This window comes from Saccopteryx leptura, chromosome X (genome assembly GCF_036850995.1).
Source record: "Saccopteryx leptura isolate mSacLep1 chromosome X, mSacLep1_pri_phased_curated, whole genome shotgun sequence".
Taxonomy (NCBI): Eukaryota; Metazoa; Chordata; class Mammalia; order Chiroptera; family Emballonuridae; genus Saccopteryx; species Saccopteryx leptura.
In genome coordinates this window covers 35948195-35964561 of record NC_089516.1, presented here as the reverse complement: position 1 = coordinate 35964561, position 16367 = coordinate 35948195, and the positions used below count along the sequence as shown (strand labels likewise).

At 44.7% G+C, this 16367-nt stretch overlaps 1 protein-coding gene and 2 non-coding genes across 3 annotated transcripts; all 3 read right to left on the bottom strand.

Moving 5' to 3' along the window:
- Nucleotides 1–762: 762 nt before the first annotated feature.
- On the bottom strand, nt 763–14487 carry DKC1 (dyskerin pseudouridine synthase 1). The gene is made up of 15 exons (XM_066356871.1): nt 13572–14487; nt 12757–12824; nt 12235–12321; nt 10507–10598; nt 10122–10306; nt 9495–9559; nt 8995–9121; nt 8635–8765; nt 7974–8117; nt 5384–5504; nt 4819–4937; nt 3672–3775; nt 3074–3119; nt 2077–2205; nt 763–1744 (listed from the first exon to the last, which is right to left on the bottom strand). The coding sequence occupies exons 1-15, from the start codon at nt 13585–13587 to the stop codon at nt 1673–1675; spliced, it is 1506 nt and encodes a 501-aa protein (XP_066212968.1). The 5' UTR covers nt 13588–14487; the 3' UTR covers nt 763–1672.
- Nucleotides 3194–3322, bottom strand: LOC136386649 (small nucleolar RNA SNORA56). The gene has a single exon (XR_010748007.1). It is a non-coding gene; the product is annotated as a small nucleolar RNA SNORA56 (small nucleolar RNA).
- LOC136386632 (small nucleolar RNA SNORA36 family) lies at nt 8287–8420 on the bottom strand. The gene has a single exon (XR_010747995.1). It is a non-coding gene; the product is annotated as a small nucleolar RNA SNORA36 family (small nucleolar RNA).
- Nucleotides 14488–16367: the final 1880 nt, after the last annotated feature.

The following is a 16367-nucleotide window of genomic DNA, read 5'->3' as shown; positions in this document are numbered from 1 at the left end:
AGCTTCAGAAAAAATACAAAAAAAAAAAAAATTAAAATGAGCAGTTGCAAGGATTGCAAACACCTGTGCCCTCGAAAAATCTCCCAACCCCTGGTCCCAAACCTTGTCCCCACCAAACCATCTGGTCCTGAAACCCATCACAGGCAGGCATTTGGCTCCCTGCTAATACTTGGAAGTTTACATTGTGGTCATTTAGAGGGGCTAATGGTGGGTCCTGGACACTGGGGCACATACCAGCAAGGGCCTCTGCTGCATCTGGAGACTCAAGATGCTTCTCACATTTCCTGTTTGGATTCTGGTACTAGACTGTAAGCAATCCTGTATCTCACAAGGCCTTCAGATCTGAACATTTATCTACAACCCCCAGGTTTTTACCACTCACTGGGCCATCAGCAAAGCTTCAGTGGGCTCCCAACCACGGATTTTGAGCCTCATCCTTGAAGACCTGTCAAAATCTGGCTCTTTCATGCTTCCTCGGGCTTCTCCCAGCATCCTTCCTCCTCCCCTGCTGCCACCTTCTGCCAGGCCCATTACATAAGGTACACCTTTCTCCTGTTGTTTTGGGGATTGCCAAATTTGGGATAATGCCCCTTGCCAGCTAGTCAACATCTTCAAATAAGTTTCCAGAGTACTGGATCCTATGACAGAACCAGAACCAAAGGAAAAGCATCAAAATCCAAATGACATCAAGGTCCCTTGATTTTTAATCAAATATTTTTTCTAGTAGTTTGAGATCATCAGGAATTAGAAAACCTACCAGGAAAGGTTTAAAAATTAATTTTAATAAGTAAAAATTTACAACCGCCTTCTCCCAGCAATGACTCATTGCATCTTTTTAAAGAACACACTTGGATTCTGCCACAAACAGAAGTAGCCAGATAGAGCAAGGTACATGACGCCAAACACACAAGCTTGAATAAGTACAAACTGCTAGACTTGTAGAAATAGCTGAGATGAAAGACCCGGAGTCCTCGCCAGGCCGTTATCCGGGAGAGCTATGGAACAAAGGGGGCTCTGAACTCACTGGAGATTTACCCTTCCCTCCAGCAAACACAGTTATTATATTTTAAAGATTTGCTTACACCATTGCACAATTTTTAAACTTTAAAGCACTGCCTCTCTGGCCATAGGAAACAGGGTAACCTGCTACATACACATTCCCCTGCCCCTTTTATTTATTGAGTTTAGAGAGATCAATTTGTTGTCCCCCTTATTTATGCATTCTTTGGTTGATTCCTGTATGTACCCTGACTGGGGACCAAACCTGCAACCCTGGCTTATTGGGACAACACTCACCAGTTGAGCTAGGCAGCCAGGGTCCACAAACTTTTTAAACAGAGGGGTGTGGGGGAGTGGCAGAAGAAATGAGTCAAGGACCAGATGTTAAAATAGCCATCAGGAAACAGCTGTGCACGGTTACTAGGCAGAGTTGAGTCTGAAGGCAAGGCTTTCCAACATCTCCCTCCTGCACCCATATCCTTAAAACAGGACAGGATGGGATGACCACCCCAGGTAACATCACCGAGGTCTCGGCTAGCAGCTAAAACGTGCCTCAACTCTCCGCCCTTTCTGGGACCTATGTTCCATTCCCTCAAGAACAAAAGGAACTATGTTCACTCAATAAGGCTTTAATTTCTCCTCCCAGCTGGACACAGTATTTAAGCGATCTCCACTAATCCGAAACGACCTCCACTTTTATTTTCTTCTCCTTCTTCTTCTTCTTCTTGGTGGTGGTATCACTATCCTGGGAGAAAGAGAAAGAAAGCTCATAGAATCTGTTATAACACAACCATTGCCGCTCTCCCGAAAGGTAATCAGGGAAGTTCCACAGTCAAGTAAGCCTTTCCAAGATCTGTGAGGATCTTCTGGGCTAAATCAATTTTGCACATAACACCAAGTCCTGAGCTCTTCAGTGGTGCCCCAGTGTCTACTTTTACAAACAGGAGCATTCAGTTTCCAAGCTGCACATTATCACCGTCTACCATCCACAGAATTCTTAGTTCATGAGCAACTACCTCCTCCCCCGCCCCGCCAAAGACTCAGTGGGCCTAAGGGTCCTGAATGTATTACACACACCCCATCTCCCACAGCAGCTGCGGCCTCCAGAGCGGCTTTGGCTTTCTTGTCTTTCTTCTTCTTCTTCTTCTCCTTGACCAGCTGTGGCGACACTGGTGAACCTGCATCACTTTCACTCTCTCGCTTCCGCTAAGGCAGGAACATTTGAACAAATGTTAGATCTTGGGCAAAAATGGGTGTGAAAGGGTCAATAAGTCAAAAAGGCTGGGAGCCACCAGAAATGATCCTGACTGGGTATAACGGGAAGTTTTCTAATTATAAACCACAATGGGTCCTTAAATTTACCAAGGATTCAAAGATGGTCTCAGCCACAAAGAGCCGGAAGCCATGGGCACTGCAGGGGCACCAAACAGCAGCAGAATAGAGCTCAGGGAATGAATGGCCCTGAGCAAGCCATTTCTATGAAGGCCACTAGTATAAAAAGTTGAACTGCATGTCCCCTACGGGTACTCCTACAAGTCCTCAAAAGTGACCAGCAAGGAAGGAAAAGCTCTTCCAGACAGCTTGCTGCAAGTCACTCAGTACCACAAGTCATTCTGTGCTATAATGCCAGTCCGCAACCCTAGGAAACCAAGCTGCCACCACTTGTTCTCCTTAAACTTGAAACACTGAACTGGTGCCATCTAGAGATGGCTGCGGCCTCAGGTGATACTGCTCCCTGCTGAGCCCGGCAGAGCTCTTGAGTGGCACAGCCTTTAATTTCAACACACCTGTGCCATCACTTGACCCAGGGTGGGGGCCAATATGACACGCTCCCCCCTTGTTTTGACAGTGTTACCTAAGCTGAGGTAAAAGATGAGGTTAATTGGTACTACAGAGCCCCAATGAGTAGTATCCCAGAGTACAACACAATGTCACCTCTGTGTGCCCCGTGCTCCTGTAGGGGGCGGGAGGCCCTGCTTTGCTGAGCCAGGATATATGGCTGGCTTGCAGTCACCAGGATCAGCCAAACCATCTACCGAGGTACACTCCGAACTAATCCCAGCATGCCACTTACCTTTGGGACTTGTGCTGTTTGGGCAACCTCCGCTGTCTTTACATCACTGAAAGGAGAGGAAGCAATCAGATTCACTGAACAGCTTTCCATGGAGGGTCTGCTTCACCTGCAGTCAATCAGTAATATCTGGCAAGTCTAAAGCCACCATCAAAACACTGACGCTGGACAGAAGGACTCGCCACTTACTGTTGCAGACTGACTCCCTCTAGAGTCCCACAAGCCAGACTAGAAAGGGATAACTGTCTGCTGCCGAGGCCCAGGCAACTGGCCCCAAGCAGTCAAGGTAAAGCAATCTGCTGCTACCCTACTGCTCCCAAGGCCTCAGATGGCCACACTGGGTGCCTCTGGTCCCACATTTAGCAATCCCCTCTCCCCACCAACAAAATCCCCCCTCCCCACACCTGGCTGAGTCCAGTGACCTCCTGTCCTCATTTGTAGTTGACGTACTCATCCAGGTGGCCAGCATGCTGCATCTACTCCTCTGAGCTCTATACTCTCCTGTCCTCACAGCTGTTGACATCCTCACCTGTAGGTGAGGTATTACTGCATCCAAGCAAGTGTATAGTCTCTGCCTGCCTCTAAAATGTCCTGCCCTCACCTGTAGTCAACATACTCCTTGGTCCAGGTGGCAGGCGTACTGTCTGTGGGTTTGCCATGCTTGTCCAAAAGGCCCTGCTTGATCATCAGCTTCTTCTGACTTGCCTGGTGGACATCAGGATTTCAATTTCAGAACCGTGTCAACACACGTAGCAGGTATTATGACCGCATGCACATGGCTCAATCAAGTTGCTGCCTTGTTTATTCTCACCTGGGCCTCACTCTCTACAGAACATTCAAAAGTCACCCACTCTCTCCAATAGGAGCAAACATGGGACTTGTTAAAGGTCACGAAGCCTGTAGTCTTTTTTTTTTTTTAAATTTTATTTATTTATTTATTTTATTTTTTACAGAGACAGAGAGTGAGTCACAGAGAGGGACAGATAGACAAGAACGGAGAGAGATGAGAAGCATCAATCATTAGTTTTTCATTGCGTGTTGCAACACCTTAGTTGTTCATTGATTGCTTTCTCATATGTGCCTTGACCGCGGGCCTTCAGCAGACGGAATAATCCCTTGCTGGAGCCAGCGACCTTGGGTCCAAGTTGGTGGGTTTTTGCTCAAACCAGATGAGCCCACACTCAAGCTGGCGACCTCGGGGTCTCGAACCTGGGTCCTCTGCATCCCAGTCCGACGCTCTATCCACTGCGCCACCACCTGGTCAGGCACGAAGCCTGTAGTCTTAATGAAAGCCTCCGTACTATCATTTTGTGGCACAGGGCCTTTGCGTAAACTACCCCAGCTGCCCAGGACTCTTTCCTCCCCTCTTCACCTCATCAACATCTAATGTTACATTCTTCACACTAGCATGGCTCAAGTGAAGTTCCCTTACCCCGATCCCCTCTACCAGGTCAAACCACTCATTGCAGGCTCTTGAGGTATTAAGTACCTCTGCACTCCTTGATAAGCCCTCAACTTGACTAAAATTCACCCTTCTGTTGTGCAACTTGAGTGATGCCCACCTGCTTCCTGCCATTGGAATGACATCCCTAAGGTCTGAGATGGGCCAGTTCCTACTCACTACCAACTCCCCCAGAGCCCTGCACAAGGCAAGGCTGTAACAGTGGGGTCACACCAACAGCTACCCAAGTATTCAACACTACTAAATAAAATAACCTGACGGGGCGCACAGCCCCACTCCCACTTACCTTTGGGCCTAAGCCCCACTTCCGAGGGTAAGTGTCTCTTTCCATGATCACTCTCTTGATCTTGGCTACTATTCCATGGTCGCAGGTAGAGATCACTGCTGTGGTCATTAATGCAACAGCTTCAGGTATCATAAAGAGATAAAAGAATAATTTAAAAGGGGAAAGATGTGGTAATTGGCAAGCCCAAATTCCAGTTTTATACAACCTTTTAAAACTTAAAGCTCTACTGCCTTAATTGAGGTGTCCTTTGCTAAGATGTACATTTGAATATGCAGACAAGGAATGAACTAAAGGCTCTTCACTGAAGACCATGGACATTTATTCCCATTCTTAATGATTTTTCTGTTCTCACTAAAGAACCAAGCTGCTCTGACAGCAGCCACAGACACAGCCTCTGACAGCAGCCAGAGGGACAAAGAGAAACCCCACTTACCTCCTCCTCACCTGTGCCTATCTGACATGGCCCTTTGCTGTGATCACCCCCACGGACCAGGACTTGGGGACCTGCTCTTTGTGAGCCTGGCTATAATGGTACAAAAGGAACAAGAACTACTTCCCCCCTTACCGATGCAGATTGCTTCCCCTTTAGTAGTGATGACCACAATGTCCTGATTGACTTCAATACCGTCCTCATATCGGAGAACACCCGGAAGCATGATCTTCGCCCCATAGCAGATTGCATTCACCTACAAGGATGGTATCACCCATGAGAGCCGCTGCCACAGCCCTCCACCCCACACCCACACCAGAGCTAAATGGGACAAGGGGGAGGGTGCCTGTGAGCATCTCCCCACATGTAAAATGGGGCTAACACCATCGATACCAATTGGCTGTAATCAGCATGTGAAGGGACTCTGAACTATAGCAACCACTCACCACGCACTAGGCATTTTATCTGTGCTGACTTAGAAATGTTAAATAGGACTTGAAATAGCTACTCTTTCCGAGTCTGTGGAACTTAAGGATGTTTTCATTTTAAATCAAAACAACTGTGCCTGCCTGACCAGGCGGTGGCGCAGTGGATAGAGCATCAGACTGGGAAGCGGAAGACCCAGGTTCGAGACCCCGAGGTTGCCAGTTTGAGCGTGGGCTCATCTGGCTTGAGCAAAAAAAAGCTCACCAGCTTGGATCCAAGGTCGCTGGCTCGAGCAAGGGGTTATTCAGTCTGCTGAAGGCCCACGGTCAAGGCACATATGAGAAAGCAATCAATGAACAACTAAGGTGTCGCAATGCGCAACGAAAAACTAATGATTGATGCTTCTCATCTCCCCATTCCTGTCTGTCTGTCCCTGTCTATCCCTCACTCTGACTCTCTCTCTCTGTCAAATAAATAAATAAATATATAAATAAATAAAATTCAAAAAAAAACACACACACAAAAAAAACAACTGTGCCTGACTAGTGGTGGCACAGTGGAGAGAGCATCCACGCGGGAGGCTGAGGTCCCAGGTTCAAAACCCCGAGGTCGCCGCGCAGTCTCCCTGCTCGAGCACAGGGCCCCTAGCTCAGCTGGAGCACTCCAGTCAAGGCACATATGAGAAGCAATCAATAAACAACTCAAGTGCCACAACTATAAGTTGATACTTAACTCTCTCCCTCCCTTTCTCACTTAAAAAAACACTGTATCCCCTATTTCTTATTATTAAGGGGGAGAAAAACCTTGACAGGACTAGGAGACCTATTAGATCTACTGGGAGATTTGGGTAGTAACAGGCTCCCAAAGTAATTCATAAGTAAGATTACCGAGCCTCGAACAAATCAGTTTTGGTGTAACTCGTAAGCCAACAGGTACAAGTTAAGGCCATCTCTCCCTGAATTCAACGGCACCCAATGCATCCATCCACCTGCCATATCCCATCTTGTCTTCATCTACCACATCTCTTACTGACCGTATTCTATCCTTCCCAGAAGCCACCAGTTTGACCCCGGTAAAGAGGATATATCACATTTATGTTGCTGTTTTATGTGGATAAGTGTTTGCAATCATTGTAGTGACATGCTTTGGTATACCTCTTCAATTTTTGTCTTTTATTATGAACTATAACATATAAAAAATACAACAAACATCTATATAGCAAGACTTGAATATGAATGATAAACCTCAAATACCTAAACATATACAGAAATTTATATCCTTCAAAGTTAAAGAATTTTTTATTGCTACATAATATTGAACAAAAAATTGATTATGCACTTGGCCACAATCTTAATTCATAAAACACCATTCTATAATCATAATACCATTAGAAATAAAAAAGGCTATAAAATTCTGAACTACTTGGAAAGAAACTCATCCTTAAATCACTACTGAGGAGGAAATCCCAAGCTGGCATAATTAATTGCCTACTTACTTGCTTCACTATGAGGACTTATCTTAATGTTATTTAGTAAATACGCTACGGCCAAACAGCTTGGTTGGTTAGTGTCATCCCGATAAGCAAAGGTTGTGGGTTCAATCCCCAGTCAGGGCACATAGACAAAAACAGATCAATGTTTCTCTCCCTCCCCCATTCCTCTCTTTAAAATCAATAAACCTGTTAAAAATTTTAAAAGAGCCTGACCAAGCGATGGCGTAGCAGACACAGTGTCAAGACTGGGATGCAGAGGACCCGGTTCGAAACCCCAAGGTCACCAGCTTGAGCGCGGGGTCACTGATTTGGCTGGAGCCCCCCAGTCAAGGCACATATGAGAAAGCAATCAATGAACAACTAAGGTGTTGCAACAAAGAACTGATGCTTCTCATCTCTCTCCCTTCCTAACTGTCCCTGTCCCTCTGTCACAAAAGATAAAACAAATAAAAATCTAAAAAGGCTTGAAAGGCCCAGTGATGTTTAGGTTTTATAGACTCAAACTAGGATTTATTTAAACAGAACAAACTTTTACAAAATTTTCAAGAGAAATAATCCCATCAAGACCAATGTTTTCTAATAGTAATTTTAAAAAATTCAGTTTATTAGGCATACGCAGAGCTACCAGGTTATGGGAGGGCAATTCCATGTACCACTGATTAAGACAAATAACCAACAACAACAAAAACAAAGAAAATAAGTTCACAATCCCATGTTTCACCTCTTTAAAGTTTTCAGAATATGTACCACATATCACTGTTGAAGTCAACATTTTGCCCAAACATAGACCCGAAACCCAGAACTTACTGCACTGTCTTTCATAACCAGCCGTTTATGAGACGTCAACAGCTTTTCCAAAGGGTAAACAACTCGCCGCAGGTAACTCTCATCCTTATGGTTATCATACATCCACTGGGCATCAAGCACATCATGCATTGTCACCATGTGGTCCTGAAAAGCAGCCATATATAAAAATTATTCACTATCATTCTATCTCAAATAGCCCAACGGACACCAAACTTCCAAAAACAGAACAAACTGTCTTGTCTGCTAACACAAGTTCTCTTGTCTTCAGTCTCATTTGGACATCTTTAACCTACCAATAAATTTGAGCAAGCATTTTTGTAGGCTGGGAAGTAAATGAATAGAGCAGTGCTTTCTATCCAATCATCTCCCCAAGCCTGTGTATCAATGTCCCAAAGTTTAATTAACAGAACAGGGAAGCTGCCCTGAACTGAACTCAACACTTTGGAAATTGCCTTTTCTAGGACATAAAGCAGGTGGAGTTCCACCAAGCGCTAGAATATACAGGGTGGGCAAAAGTAGGCTTACACTTGTTCATGTGGAAAATAACACAATTAATAAATTATACAAGAATAAACTCTATTTCATGTACCAACTGTAGACCTATTTTTGCCTCATCCTGTACTAACAGCTCTAACACTGCTAGCCCCACAATGGTGTGTACCTTTTCGCTCATGACTCCAGAACGAACCCTCCGAAGTTCCTGCATCTGACCGCCAACGCCCAATAACAAACCAAGGTGTACACACAGTGTCCGAATGTAGGTGCCGGCCTCACAACTCACCCAAAAGATTCCTAAGATACACATACACACAAGTAGCACACGTTTTCCAAAGTAAATACATCACGAGTTAAAAAAACCATTTATTTTCTGGGCCAGAGAAACTAGAGACAACAGACATAGGCCTTGACTGTACCATATACTAAAAAGCATCTACTTTTAACAACAGAGTCAACTTTCAAGAATCCATTCCTACCCATGTCTGGTCTGTTAATTCAGTTCCTCACAGGCCTAATGACCCACCTAATCTTCTTTCAGGATCATACTCAATCATTTTGCTCTCATAGATGGTCCGTACTCGGAGTTGCCTCTTTACTGCAGCAATAAGTGGGGGTCGCTGGAATAAGGCACCCGTCAGAGTTTCTAGAGCCTGAAAATAAGCACAAACCAATAGACCCATTGCATGAACTTTCAAATAAGTTCAAATGGCATGTTCTGCGAGTTTAAGAACACAATTCAAACACACAAGGCTTCTTTCAATCACGTAAGATCTAAAACACCCTTTCAACTTCTGCTTTTTTCAACTGCACAGGGATGGCTCAATGCTGGATGAGAACTGTTTCCTCAGAAGGGACATGGCTGGGATCGCCCCTGCCATCTGTAGTCACCTGTCTAGGTTGGCTAGGGCAGCCCACTGAAAAGGGCACAAAAGAGGCCAGCCAGGAAAGCTGATCTGTCTCCGGATGCCTAGGGGCTGAGATCCAAGTTGCCAAAAGAGGCCCTTCCTATAATTACGAACTTACCCTAGAAAGTTGAGTACCCCCTTCAATAGCATTGTGCAGCCGGACAATTCCCACATACTCTTTGCCTGAAAAATGACAAAAGAGTAGTCAGGTGTGGCCACTGAATTTTCTGTATTTTTTATATATTTAATCACTCCCATTTTGTGCAGCAGGCAATCTGACCTATTTCTATAAAATTTGCAATGACATTCCATGGTGTGAAGACACTTTTCTCTAAAGGGAAGTTCCACTTTCAATGTGCTGATAAGGGCAGTTGCAGAGTACCCAGTATATATAGCCTGCCCGGAAAAAAAAACAAAACAAAAACTGCAAGGTCAAGTAGGAGAATTAGGCAAAAGCAGCAGCATGGAGTCAAGAGGAGCTTGGAGTGATAAACTGGAATTGGACTCCAACACAGGTCTGCTTCGGTGCTACGAACAGATATGGTTGGCTCAATGTGCACATGCCTAGTAATCTAGCACTCTTAAGAAAAGAAAAAGACAGAAGACACAAAGAAAACAACGGTATCCTTGCTTAGGATTTTTACTAATGAAGTAATCAATTTCAAGAGTCAAAACGTAGAAGGGAAAAGAAATACAGAAATCTTTCCAATCTCAAAGTAGCCACTCTCTTCTCTCTTCCACATACCTGCACTTTGTTGTGACTTGACCAAGCGAGTGGCTCGTTCTATGCACACGATTAAACAGCCAGTCACTTTGGGATCCAGAGTACCACTGTGTCCTGTCTTCTCCACGCGAAGTATTCGTCGGATCCAGGCTACCACCTCATGGGAAGAGGGGTTGGAGGGCTTGTCAAGATTAATAAAGCCTGTCCTAGAATGGAAAAGAAATGACTAGGCATAGGTTCTGGTCCCCTAAGAAAAACTAAATCGAAGAGTAAAAAGGAAGCGTTCACTATGGGTATGAGGTTATATAACATTTAGGACAAAGCCACTCTAAGATGTCACTACCTCCTTAAATAACTGATGTAAAAAGGGTCATTTTGAAAAAAAGCAGTGCTTGCTCCCACTTACCTGATATAATCCCCAATCTCCCTCTTCAGAGGATTTGAACCACAAGGAAGAGGTGTATAGTGCGTCGTCCTTATATTTAGCTTATCAAAATTCTAGAAAACAATAGTACAACACAAAATAAACTTAAGAAACCATTAAAGTATGTAAACAAGAAATCAGCACCACCACTGACTATGAGATGGTTACCCTTTAAGTTCATAAACTTTGATTTTGCTCCTGTATCTTCATTATCTGCTGTTACAGACTGTTAAGCCTCCTCACATGCTAGAAAAGTTACGAGTAGTAAGACAAATCTGATAACTTCTCTAGAAAGAGACTTCTTGGGGTACTACAGAACAGATCGGGCTTCCCTATGCAGGTTTATGAAAAAAGTATAAACTAGCTTGAATCTCTCAGGGACAAAAGACAGCTAAATTGAGAACTGGCAGCAATGTTTCTCAAACATGACTAGCTTGTTCTTGCTCCAGGCGCTCCTACCTCTGCTTTTTTTCTCCTGTCTGCTCCTTTACTCTCCTGAGACGCAGTCATGGGTGTGAAAAAGCTCTCAATTGAAGTCTACCTTTCATATCACCCAGTTTAGTTTTGTTATGGTGTTTACCACAAATAGCAATTATTTTATCTATCTTCTATCTCCCACCCCTAGATTTTAAGTTCCATGACAGCAGAGAAATGGCCTACCAGGTTCACTAGCATATTTCCAGGGGCTACATACAAAAGCAAATGTTATCTAAACTGCAGACACATCTGGCCAAGGAGAAATGTTGAAGTGGTATTTCTTTACCTCGTGTGTGTGTATGTATGTATGTATGTACACACACACACACACACACACACACTGCAAGGAGAAATGTTGAAGTGGTATTTCTTTACCTCATGTGTGTGTATGTACACACACACACACACACACACACTGCTTTTATGAAAACACTTTGTCAAGAATAGTTCTCAGTAACTTTTTTACCTTAACCTTTTTTCCTAATCTCAGAGCTGGTGCCCATTAGGTCGTCTGTGAAACTTGCAATTCAACTCATTACTAGACTATCCTATATAAAATTCAACATAGTAGTCAATAATTTCTAGAGGACATGTCACATGTCAGGTCCTGTGGATAAACACATTTCATAAATTACCTCCTGCAACGTTTAGCTTGCCTTCCTAAGAGAAGACATTTTTAGCAAACAGCCTCAGGGAGGTTAAATGACTGGTCCAAAGTCACACACTGCCTGACCCAAACTGGTCTGGCTTTAAAGCCCATGCTTCTCAAGCACTAAAGCAGTCCTACCCCAAGCATGGCCCGCAAATAATACAGTCTGTAAAATAAAGTACAGAAACTAAGAATTAACTGTTCATAAACTTTGATAACAGTTTGATGTTATTTTGACTGTATTCTACAACAGTGTTGGGTGCACTGGAAATGAAAAGAATAAAACCTGTTCCTTCATCTTAGACGCCTTGAGGAACACTGCTTTAGACTGTATCACCTGGAATTTCTTAAGTGAAAGATGCTAGTATTAAGTACTCTTTTTCCTCCTAGGTTTTATTTATTCATTTTTAAAGAGAAAGAGAAGGGGGGAAGAGCAGGAAGCATCACCTCCCACGTGCCTTGACCAGGCAAGCTCGTTGTTTTGAACCGGCAACCTCACATTAAGCACTCTCTTAATGAACTGTTTAACCCTTAGAAGTAATTTAAGTCAGATACTGACCTGATGCACAATCTGAGCCACATACCTTTAGCAACAGGGGCCACTGAGATGTGTCCAACTGAGCCACTTTGGATTCAGGTTTAATAAGAAATTCTTCAACATGTTGTATTTCCTTCCACAGGACAGAAACACACATTAGACTTCCCACTGATTGTGAACAATTCCATTACTACCACAGAAGCCTTTTCCCTTTTAATAAAAAACTAGCTAGTCTATGCCTCTTCACTGGGACCTCCAAAGGAAAGAGAAGAAATGAGCCAGGATCTCAGAAGGGTAAATAAAGTGCTCCCCCCAAAATCGTAAGTATTTAAAGAGAAAGCCAGGGGGTCTGCAGGTAGAATAAGAACACTTCAAGCAGTTGGTGTGGCCAACACCATTTAGCAAACTACATGTGATAGGAGAGATTTAGGGGTGGCTGGAGTTGTGCACAACAATGACCCAAGTTCTAGCCCATTCCTTCAAAACCTTTAAAAATAGTTCTCTATAATTTGTTATATACCTGAACTTTAACTTTAGTCAAAACAAAGTAAAACATATTGCTACTCACTGCAACATCTTCCTCCGGTAATGACTTGTGCTCTTTCTTCTTCTTATGCTTCTTTGGCAAAGTACATACTAAAAAAAACATGAGATTTGGGAGTTCTTTCCAGAAACAAATGCAACGAAGTTTAAAATACAGAATACTGAGGCAGGTAGAAAATGAATGCTTGGTCTAGAATTAGTGGGGAAAACAAAGTGTGTAAGGCCAAATGTGCAGGTTGCATGGCTCGGTAACCAACTGGAAGCAGTTGCACGTGTCAGCTTCCATTAGGTTCTCCACGTGGCGGTGCCGGGGCTTCACGTGCTGTAGACGCGTTTGACCCACGGGCCAGAAGTTTCATTGAGTGGACCCTAGACTGTCACGGCGGGTGGTTACCTCTATAACTTTCCCGTGTGTGGAAGCTGTCCCCGCGCCCAAGCCCCTCAACCCTTTCTCTTCCCCACCGGTTCCAACCATCCCTCCCCTCACGCCGTAGCGCTGACTGCGGCGTCGGCGCTGCAGGCAGCACAGGTACTGCTAGGTTTCCTGCCACCGCAGCACAGCCGCCGTCTTTCTGTTGGCGACCCGGGCCCGAAAAGGCTGTGCCGTCAGTGGGAGCCCCGAGCCTCGCGGCGCCAGCTCATCGCGAGGATCTCCAGCGTTTTTGCCCTCACCCGTGGAACCACGACCAAGAGGCAAGGCCAATAGGAGAGGCCCGGCGACTGGAGCTAACGGAGAGCTCGGTCTCCGACGCTGTCCCCCAACCCCAGATCTCCGAGCCAGCAGAGTTGGCCCCAGTCGGGCAAACACGGCCAAGCCAATTGTGAGAGAATGACGCTCACCTTCCACATCCGCCATGTTGCCCCGCAAAGCGTGAGAGCCGCGTGGGCCACCTCCAAGAGAACGATTACAGACTCCCGCCGCCTTCAGGCTGCGCCGCTAGAACCCGCCCACTTGTGCACCTCCCTGTGCGTGCTGCGCCGCGGGGCGGGGCCGGGATGAAGGGACTAAGCCTGAGGCGCGCGCGGGCCGCCTGCGCAATCTCATTGGCTTGCTTCTCCGCGGTGACGCGTGTGAACGCGCGCGTGCGCTTTGGGTCTCGACCCTCCCTCAGCAGCTGGGTCTGGGAAGGCCTGCGCAGCCCGCCCTAGCGGCCCATAACCTGTGGGTGTGATTCTGGCTGCTGTTCATCTACCTTCCTTTGTTTTAACCTGGGTTTGGGCACCTGAGCACCCGGTTGAGTACTCTGTTAACTGTAGCTTATTGCTTCCTCTCACCGACCCTCTACGGTTGGTATCAGATCAGTCCCAATTGAAAAATGAAGTTAAGGCACAGAGAAGTTGAAAGCCCTTTGCTGCTTGCAATTCCCATCCTCTAGTCGCTGACCAATAGGAATGGAGTGCGAGCCACTAGTGGACGTTTAAGTTTTCCAGCAGCCACATGGAGGAAAAGAAGTAAAAAGATAAAGGTGAAATGTATTTTAATAACGAATTTTATTTAACCTAGCGATCCAAAATATTATTTCAACATGTAAGCAATACACGATATTATGAATGGGATATTTTACATTTCTCTTTGTACCAAGTCTTTCGGGTATGTGTTTTACACTTGTCAAGTGCTCAGTACTCACAGGTCGCTAGAGGCTGCGGAATTAGACAGCCAGGAAGCGGCTCTTGGTTCAAACCCTCCTCCCTCCTGTCTTTAGTGTTCTTCTTGCTCTTCTATCTCTCAAGCTGGGATTCTGAACCTAGCCTCTGTGCGCTTGATTGATCCCTAGTTATTTATTGCGATTGTAAATGGAATCTTTTGCCATTATCTAATGTGTTGCTGCTGACAAAAAGGTACAGTTACTGCTTTTCTTCCACTCCTCCTGTGTCACTCAAAGAATAGAAAAATTTTAGTTCTAGTTTACTGTGGCGTCAAAAAACATGATTGAGCCTGACCTGTGGTGGCGCAGTGGATAAAGCGTTGACCTAGAAATGCTGAGGTCGCCGGTTCAAAACCCTGGGCTTGCCTGGTCAAGGCACATATGGGAGTTGATGCTTCCAGTTCCTCCTCCCCTTCTCTCTCTCTATCTCTCCCTCTCCTCTTGAAAATGAATAAATAAATAAAAATAAAATAAAAATAAAAATGTTAAAAAAACAGATGATTGGTTTTTCTTCGCATAATTTTTAGTCTATCAAGAATTTATTTTGGTGTATGCCAAGGTAATAATAATAATCATCTAAATTGACTTAATAGATAACCAATGTCCCCAGTATCAACCAATCCATAAGTAGTTCATTACTTCCCCCATTTTTTTTGTGTGTGTGTGTGTGTGTGTGTGTGTGACAGAGACAGAGTCAGAGAGAAGGACAGATAGGGACAGACAGGAAGAGAGAGAGATGAGAAATATCAATTCCTCCTTGAGGCACCTTAGTTGTTCATTGATTGCTTTCTCATATGTGCCTTGACCACGGGCCTTCAGCAGACCGAGTGACCCCTTGCTCAAGCCAGAGACCTTGGGTCCAAGCTGGTGAGCTTTGCTCAAACCAGATGAGCCCGTGCTCAAGCTGGCGACTTCAGGGTCTCGAACGTGGGTCCTCTGTGTCCCAGTTCGACACTCGATCTACTGCGCCACCACCTGGTCAGGCCTCCCCCATTATTTTATAATATTTAATTGGTACATGTCTGTCTGAATGAGTTTGAGGTATTCATTAATGATTCTTCTATAGGTTTCATCTTTCTTCAATACTCATCTGATCTGTTAGCAAAGCCTGTCAGCTTTGCTTTCCAAATATGCAGAATCTGATGGGGGGGTTTTTTTCACCTCAGTCTTAGAATTATTTCTTCAAAGAAACTGATGAGTTTTTTTTTTTACCACCCTCCCTGCTGTCACTAGTCCATGCCATCATTATGGCTCTCCTAGATTTTTTTCAGTGCTGTCCTGCAGTTCCTCTTTCTACTTTTTCAAATTGTAGTGTCTTCTCAACATAGTAGCTGGAAAGAGCCATTAAAGTCTAAGTCAGGCCATGTCTCTCTGCTCAAAGCCCTTCAATAGCTTCTCTTCTTCAGTGGAGTGAAGGGTGGCCTCCCAGAAAACTCCTGGACCCTATGATTGTGCCCTTATTTATACAAAGGGTCTGTCCTGACCTTTGGTGGCACAGTGGATAAAGCGCCGACCTGGAACGCCGTTCAAAACCCTGGGCTTGCCTGGTCAAAGCACATATGGGAGTTGATGCTTCCTGCTCGTCCCCCCTTCTCTCTCTTCCCTCTCTAAAATGAATAGATAAAATGTAAACAAATAAAAATAAGAGAAAGGGTCTTTGTAGATATAATTATCTTGAGATGAAATCATCTTGGATTGCCCAAACCCAGTGGCTAATGTTCTTTGAGGAAAAGGTAAAAGACCTACAAAAGAGAAGACCATGTAAAGATAGAGGCAGAGATTGGAGTAATATCAGTCTTCCAGCTTCTATGACTGTGAGAGAATAAATTTCTGTTGTTTAAAGCCACCCAGGCCCTGACTGGTTAGCTCAGTTGGTTAAGAGCATGATCCCGAAATGACAAGGTTGTGGGTTCAATCCCAGGTCGGGGTACACATGGGAAGCAACCAAAGAATGTACAACTGAGTGGAACAACAAATGAATGCTTCCCCC